This window comes from Cherax quadricarinatus, chromosome 6, assembly GCF_038502225.1.
Source record: "Cherax quadricarinatus isolate ZL_2023a chromosome 6, ASM3850222v1, whole genome shotgun sequence".
Taxonomy (NCBI): Eukaryota; Metazoa; Arthropoda; class Malacostraca; order Decapoda; family Parastacidae; genus Cherax; species Cherax quadricarinatus.
In genome coordinates this window covers 33,882,586-33,891,156 of record NC_091297.1, presented here as the reverse complement: position 1 = coordinate 33,891,156, position 8,571 = coordinate 33,882,586, and the positions used below count along the sequence as shown (strand labels likewise).

Below are 8,571 nucleotides of genomic sequence, written 5' to 3'. Positions count from 1 at the left end.
AAAAGTCTTGGACCCTGGATGTTGATACAGTGCTCCCTTATTGTCCTCACCGCACTCCTGCTCCTCACTGGGTTTATTTTACACTTCCTCCCATATCTCTCACTCCAGTATGTTGTTATGGCAGTGTGCAGATTTGGGACCAAACCCTCCAGTACCTTCCAGGTATATATTATCATGTACCTCTCTCTCCTCCGCTCCAATGAGTACATGTTCAAGACTTGCAGGCGTTAAAAGTAGTTTAGGTGTTTTACTGGCTCAATGTGAACCGTAAACGATCTCTGTATTTGTTCCAGCTACGATATTTCTCCTGCCCTGAACGGGGCCGTCAGCACTGAGCAATATTCTAAGTGAGGGAGCACTAGCGATTTGAAGAGTGTCACCATCGGCAGTTTCCCTTGTTTTGAAAGTTCTCAATACCCACCCAGTCATCTTCCTGGCTGTTGTGATCTTTGTCTTGTTATGGCCTTTAAAGGAAAGGTCAGCTGGCATAATTATTCCTAGGTCTTTTACTTGTTCGTTACGTTCTATTTGGTGACCCTATTGAGCTTTGTATATAGTGCTCCTTTTGATTTCTTCATTCTTTCCATACCTAAACAGTTGGAACTTATCACCATTGAACGTCATGTTGTTTTCCACTGCCCACTGGAAAACCCTGTTTATGTCTTCCTGTACTTTTTCAGGGTGTATAAATATATTATAGGTTCAACCCCCACTTGTTCCTTGGTTCGTTTGCAATCGTGTTATTATGATTTCGTGAGTCAAGACGCCAAACAGTTTTTGCCTTCCTGACGCATGTCTCGTGCCGAAGGTTCACCGATTCATCTCACTCACTGGAATTCTAGGAGGAACTTCACCAAGGGACGATAAACAAGGTCTCTCGCGTTCTCCGCCCACATGAAGTCCAGGTGGTTGAATTCTCTCAGCGGAACCCGGTAGTAGAGTGCAACCCAGGGCAGCTCCGATGCTGTCTGTTGTACGTCCTGCAACACAGAAGAATTTAACATAACATACACCTCAACACAGGAGAATTAATCATAACATACACATGAGAATTAGCTAAAACAAACACAAGAAAATTAGTTATAACATACACATGAGAATTAGTCATAACATACACTGCAACACAGAGGAATCAGATTATAACATTTTTCTTTAAAGTGCCTCAAAGCAATTGCCATTTATGGTTGCCACAATTAAGGTATCAACACAATACAGAATATAACTATTGTAACATATTAAGAGACAACTATAGTAGTCACAGTGAAACCACAAACAGGATTTGATCCAAGCCAAAGGTTATAGATCACACAACGTAGGCATCAGCGGTGGCGTTAGCAATGGTAGCATCAACAACAGCAGCATTAGAAATGGTGATGTCAGATGCAGCAACAGTAGTGATAACAACGATGGCAGCATCACAGACATTCAAGGTCCCTCAAAAATTGAATGGGTCCCCAGTTTTCTCTTGGTGTTTGTATAGGGATCACCCAGTTGCATCTTTCTCTGTATACACAAAACTGCGATAAAACACCTCATTTACTGGGAACAGTTAAGTTCCTCAACCTGTACTCCCTAGAACGCAGGTTTGAGAGATACATGATTATATACATTTGGAAAATCCTAGAGGAATTAGTACCAAACTTGCACCCGAAAATCACTCCCTATAAATGCAAAAGACTCGGCAGAAAATGCAACATCCCCCAAGTGAAAAGCAGGGGTGCCACTAGCACGATAAGATTGACAACACAGTAAGAGTCAGGGGCCCAAGACTGTTCAACTGCCTCCCAACATACATAAGGGGAATTACCAAAAGACCCCTGGGTGTCTTCAAGAAGGAGCCGGACAGGCACCTACAGTCAGTATCTGACCAGCCGGGCTGTGGTTCGTACGTCGGGTTCTGTGCGGCCAACAGTAACAGCCTGATTGATCAGGCCCTGATTCACCATGAGGCCTGGTCACAGACCCGGCCGCGGGGGCGTTGATCCCCGAAACCTTCTCCAGGTATGTAAACTTTCCGACTTTTCTCGTCCTGACCATTTAGGTTCTCGAATTTGATCTTGCTGTGGGGCCCACCGAAATTTTTTCTTGGGGTCAATTTAGGAGCCCCAGAATCTCCTCTTGTTGGAGGGGGTCTCCCAGTTTTCTCTTTGTCTTTGTATACTGGCAGTCCAGTTGGATCATTCTTCGTGTGTGGGCTTTCCGATTTGTCTCTTCCTGGCCATTTAGGTTTTCCCCAATTTTGCTCATGGTGTGGGCCTTCCGACATTTTTCTTGGGGGTCTATTTAAGAGCCCCAGAATCTGCTCTTGCTGTGAGGGAACCCAGTTTTCTCTTGGTGCTTGTATAGGGGCCGCCTGGTTGGATCTTTATTCGTATGTGGAGTTTCTAATTTTTCTCGTCCTGGCCATTTAGGTTTCCTCCGAGTTTGCTCTTGCTGTGGACCCTCCGATATTTGTCTTGGGGTCTATATAAGAGTCCCATGATCTGTTGTTGCTGTGGGGATCCACAGTTTTCGTATGGTGTTGGTATAGAGGCAGCCCAGTTGGATCTATCTTTATATGAGGGCTTTCAGAGTTTTCTCTTCCTGGCCATTTAGGTTTCCCCACCGTAAGTGGGCTTTCCGATTTTTTTTTGTGGATTCGGAAAAGGCATATGACAGAGTGGATAGGAGAGCAATATGACAGATGTTGCAAGTGTATGGAATAGGTGGTAAGTCACTGAAAGCAGTTTAGAGTTTTTCCAAGGATAGTGAGGCTCAGGTTAGAGTATGTCCGAGTGAGGGAGATTATTTCCCAGTAAAAGTAGGCCTTAGACAGGTATGCGTGATGTCACCATGGTTGATCAGTATATTTATAGATGGGGTTGCAAGAGAAGTGAACGCTCGGGTGTTCGGAAGAAGTGTGGGATTAAGAGATAAAAAATCTAGCACAAAGTGGAAGTTGTCACAGTGTCTTTTTTGCTGATAACACTGTGCTTTTGGGAGATTCTGAAGAGAACTTACAGAGTTTCATGGACGAATTTGGGAGGATGTGTAAAGGAAATTAAAAGCGAACATATGAAAGAGCAAGGTGACGAGGATAACAACAATGAAAGATTGGATATCAGATTGGAAGAAGGAGGTATGGATAAAGTAAATGTGTTCAGATATTTGGGAGAGGATTGTCAGCAGATGGTTCTATGAAAGACGAGGTTAACCATAGAACTGACGAGGGATAAAAAGTGAGTGTGCACCGAGGAATCTGAGGAGGCAAAGAACGAGACCATAGTTTTGCCAAATGCTCTCATGAAGAATGGGTGGAGGGGGATGAATGTTGTAATAACGAGACAGCGGGTCTCTGAGGGCAATGTATGGTGTGAATATTAAACAGAGAATCCGTAGTTTGGTGATTAGAAGGTGTGGAGTTTCTAAAAGTACTATCCAGAAGACTGAGGAGGGGTTGTTGAGATGGTTCGGACATTTAAAGAGGATGGAACAAAATAGAATGACTTGGAGGGTCTATAAATCTGTAGTGGAAGGAAGTCAAGGCAGAGGTCGTCCTAGGAAAGCTTGGAGGGACTGGGTAAAGGAGGTTTTGTGTGCTAGGGGCTTAGACTTCCAGTAAGTGTGCAGGAGTGTGTTAGATAAGGGCGAGTGTAAGCAAAGTAACATTTATCAAGGGATTCAGGGAAACCGGTTAGCCAGACTTGAATCTTGGACGTGGGAAGTACAGTGCCTGCACCCTGAAGGAGGGGTGGAGATATGTTGCAGTTTTTTAATTGTAGTGTCGACATGCCTCTGGCAAGACTGTAAAGGAGTGAATGATGATGAAAGTGGTTCTTGTTTTTCTGGTCACACTGCCTCGGTTTGAAACGGCCTATGTGTTAATAAAAAAATATAAATAACAATAATCAAGTCATCTCACCTTTTTATCAACGATCCAGTCATTGTCAGAGTAGATAAGACCGACAGGCACGTTCACACGGCTGAGGGGAAAGGCAGGTGGCGAGGTGGTGCCATACTGGACCAGGTTCTCAGCCTCGCCATAGTCAAAGGCCTGGAACCTGCCTGAAACAAGAACATATCTCATTAATAGGTGTGATTATAACAGTGACCTGAATATTAAGGTGAAGGTGAGCAGTTGAACAGTGTCGTAGTAACTGATGGAGATGGTGGGTGCATGTAGATGGTGAGCAGATGAAAATTAAGGTTTATGGGATTATTTTGTTACGGAGTGTTTTGTCTTGGCAATATGATTTATTGAACTGTGTGGATGTTAATTTGTCATTTTTTTAAATTTTTATCAAATTGGATTTGCAGAGAATTTTAAGCAGAATGTGAATGAGAAACGCAAACTTGCCTTCAATTTTTTTTTCGGTGTGATTACTGGAGAAAGGCGCCTCTGGTCGGTCATTCCGCCATTTTTAAACTCGAAATGGTACCTTACGGCATTATTTTCCCCCTTGATGCTGGCGATGGGCTCTTGATCCAAGGAACTGAGCATATTTTTCCCCTTAGATCGAATTTAAATTCCTCCCATTCTATAGGAGCTCTATGACTCCTACGGGTTTAGTACTTTATTCTGATTAAAATATTGCAATTATGAACGGCATCATTCTTCAGCGGTTGATGCAGTTTATGTAATACGTCCAAAGTTTCCTGGGTTTAGGCTGTATGGGCACAAATTTTGTTGGGTTCTGTGAAATAACTGGAAAATGCATTTTCTGGTCAGCTTGAAACTTTTAGTGCTGAAATAAGACAAGATTTGCCACCTCTGATCCCGTGCTGGTTAATCTCTAGTAGAGCGCTTCTCTCCAAGTGCTCTACCATGCTCCTTCTGACACTCTTCATTACCTTGCATGGTATACAAGTCACTGAAACTGATTTGTACTTTGGAACTATCAGACTACAAATCTACGAATACTACAAAAACTACAAATATTGGGACTACATTCACTTTCTTCCAAAACTCTGGTAACTATGCTGTATCCAGATGTATGCTAGCTGTATGGACAGTGCTTTTGCTCCCTCTCACCAAACCCATGGTGACACCTTGTCAGGTCCCATTGTTTCTGATGTGTCCAGTTCCATCAGGAGTAGTTTTTACCTCTTCCTGTTGTGTGTATGGCGTCCGGTACCTGGAGGTACACGCTTTCTCCTAGACTTCCTGGTATTATCCTAGTTTCCACTGAGAAAGCTTCTTCGAATCGTTTGTTCAATACTTCATCATTCATGAGCTCTCCTCCTTCCTTCTTGAGTCGAATTACCTTGTCTTGTGCTGCCGTCTTCTGATGTGGTTGTGAAGTAGGTTTGGTTCAGACTTGGCCTTTGCTGCTATATTTTCAAATTGTAGTTCATCCTTTGTCCTCACCCATTGTCCTCACCCTTTGTCCTCAACCTTTGTCCTCACCCTTTATCCTCACCCTTTGTCCTCACCCTTTGTCCTCACCCTTTGTCCTCACCCTTTATCCTCACCCTTTGTCCTCACCCTTTGTCCTCACCCTTGCATATTTACTTTTGATTAATCTGCTCACTTCCGTGTGTTTGTGTGTACTCACCATTTTGTACTCACCTATTTGTGGTTGCAGGGGTCGAGTCTTAGCTCCTGGCCCCGCCTCTTCACCGGTTGCTACTGGGCCCTCTCTCTCCCCGCTCCATGAGCTTTATCAAACCTCGTCTTAAAACTGTGTATGGTTCCTGCCTCCACTACGTCATTTTCTAGGCTATTCCACTGCCTTACAACTCTATGACTGAAGAAATACTTCCTAATATCTCTCTGACTCATTTGTGTCTTCAACTTCCAATTGTGGCCTCTTGTTTCTGTGTCCCCTCCCTGGAACATCCTGTCTTTGTCCACCTTGTCTATTCCACGCAGTATTTTATATGTCGTTATCATGTCTCCCCTGACCCTCCTGTCCTCCAGTGTCGTCAGGCCGATTTCCCTTAATCTTTCTTCATAGGACATTCCCCTTAGCTTTGGAACTAACCTTGTCGCAAACCTTTGTACTTTCTCTAGTTTCTTGACGTGCTTTATCAAGTGCGGGTTCCAAACAGGTGTTGCATACTCCAGTATGGGCCTGACATACACGGTGTACAGTGTCTTGAACGATTCTTTACTAAGGTATCGGAATGCTGTTCTCAGGTTTGCCAGGCGCCCATATGCTGCAGCAGTTATCTGATTGATGTGTGCTTCCGGAGACATGCTCGGTGTTATACTCACCCCAAGATCTTTCTCCTTGAGTGAGGTTTGCAGTCTTTGGCCACCTAGCCTATACTCTGTCTGTGGTCTTCTGTGCCCTTCCCCTATCTTCATGACTTTGCATTTGGCAGGATTAAATTCGAGAAGCCATTTGCAGGACCAGGTGTCCAGTCTGTCCAGGTCTCTTTGAAGTCCTGCCTGGTCCTCATCTGATTTAATTCTCCTCATTAACTTCACATCATCTATAAACAGGGACACTTCTGAGTCTAACCCTTCCATCATGTCGTTCACATATACCAAAAATAGCACTGGTCCTAGGACCGACCCCTGTGGGACCCCGCTCGTCACAAGTGCCCACTGTGATACATCATTACGTACCATGACTCGTTGTTGCCTCCCTGTCAGGTATTCTCTGATCCATTGCAGTGCCCTTCCTGTTATATGCGCCTGATGCTCTAGCTTCTGCACTAATCTCTTGTGAGGAACTGTGTCAAAGGCCTTCTTGCAGTCCAAGAAGATGCAATCAACCCACCCTTCTCTCTCGTGTCTTCTGTTATTTTATCATAAAACTCCAGAAGGTTTGTGACACAGGATTTGCCTTCCATGAATCCGTGCTGGTTGGCATTTATACTCTTGTTCCGTTCCAGGTGCTCCACCACTCTCCTCCTGATAATCTTCTCCATAACTTTGCATACTATACACGTCAATGACACAGGTCTATAGTTTAGTGCCTCTTTTCTGTCTCCTTTTTTAAAAATGGGAACTACATTTGCCGTCTTCCATACCTCAGGTAGTTGCCCAGTTTCCAGGGACGTGTTGAAGATTGTGGTAAGTGGCACGCACAACATATCTGCTCCCTCTCTAAGAACCCACGGGGAGATGTTGTCCGGTCCCATTGCCTTTGAGGTATCGATGTCCCTTAGCAGTTTCTTCACCTCCTCTTCATCTGTATGTATGTCGTCCAACACTTGTTGGTGTATTCCTTGCTGGTGTCCCCATCTGGTCTGTCCCCCCAGAGTCCTTCCTGTCTCTACTGTAAATACTTCCTTAAATATCGTGTTGAGCTCCTCACATACCTCTTGATCGTTTCTTGTGAGTTCTCCACCTTCTTTCCTCAGCCTTATCACCTGGTCCTTGACTGTTGTCTTCCTCCTAATGTGGCTATACAGCAGTTTCGGGTCAGATTTGACTTTCGATGCTATGTCGTTTTCATACTGTCGCTGGGCCTCCCTCCTTATCTGAGCGTACTCATTTCTGGCTCTTCTACTAATCTCCTTGTTTTCCTGGGTCCTATGCCTCCTGTACCTTTTCCATTCTCTGTTGCACTTAGTTTTTGCCTCCCTACACCTTCGGGTAAACCAAGGACTCGTTTTGGTCTTCCTATTATTTCTGTTTCCCTTGGGAACAAACCTTTCCTCTGCCTCCTTGCACTTTGTTGCCACATATTCCATCATCTCGTTTACTGATTTTCCTACCTTTTCTCTGTCCCAATGAACCTCCTGCAGGAAGTTTCTCATACCTGTGTAGTCCCCCCTTTTATAGTTTGGCCTGTCCCCTTCAGTTCCTGTTACCTTCTCCACTTGTAACTCTACTATATAATCAAAACTCAGAACCACGTGATCGCTAGCTCCAAGGGGCCTCTCGTAAGTGATGTCCTCAATGTCTGAACTGCTCAGGGTGAACACAAGATCCAGTCTTGCTGACTCATCCTCCCCTCTCTCTCTGGTTGTGTCCCTGACATGTTGATGCATGAGGTTTTCAAGTACCACATCCATCATCTTGGCTCTCCATGTTTCGGGACCCCCATGTGGCTCCAGGTTTTCCCAGTCGATCTCCCTGTGGTTGAAATCGCCCATTACCAGTAACTTTGCTCTGCTCGAGTGAGCTCTTCTTGCCACCTCAGCCAGTGTGTCCACCATCACCCTGTTGTTTTCTTCGTACTCCTCTCTAGGCCTCCTGCAGTTCTGTGGTGGGTTATACATCACTCCAATGACTACTTTATGTTCTCTGGACTGAATTGTACCTACAATGTAGTCTCTTTCTCCAATCATGTCCATGCCTTCCATTTCCTCAAATCCCCATCGGTGTTTTATGAGCAGTGCAACCCCTCCTCTCCCTCTACTCCTTCTATCTTTCCTCAGGATCTGATATCCCGTTGGGAAGATTGTGTCTGTTATTGTCTCAGCGAGTTTTGTTTCTGTGACTGCTATGATGTCTGGGGATTTCTCACTGATTCTTTCGTTCCACTCCTCATGTTTATTCGTTATTCCATCCGCGTTTGTGTACCAAGCTTTCAGTTTCTTTTCTATCATTGTGGTCATGCAAGAATATTGGGGTTGTGGGAGCGAGAGCCTTGGGGGGGGGGGCTTATATATGGGGCTGTGGTGTAGGTGGGG

The 8,571-nt window shown here is 44.7% G+C and overlaps 1 protein-coding gene across 2 annotated transcripts in view; it reads right to left on the bottom strand.

The window, feature by feature from the left end:
- Nucleotides 1–827: 827 nt before the first annotated feature.
- Nucleotides 828–8,571, bottom strand: part of LOC128694346 (lipase 3-like) — a 78,499-nt gene continuing 70,755 nt past the window's right edge. Inside the window, exons 9-10 of one of the 2 annotated variants that reach the window (XM_070081273.1) lie at nt 3,902–4,044; nt 828–980 (exon numbers count right to left, since the gene is read on the bottom strand). In XM_070081273.1, coding sequence (XP_069937374.1) covers nt 828–980; nt 3,902–4,044 — 296 coding nt within the window. The remainder of the gene's footprint in view (nt 981–3,901; nt 4,045–8,571) is intronic. The other variant, XR_011391411.1, reaches the window with a different exon arrangement.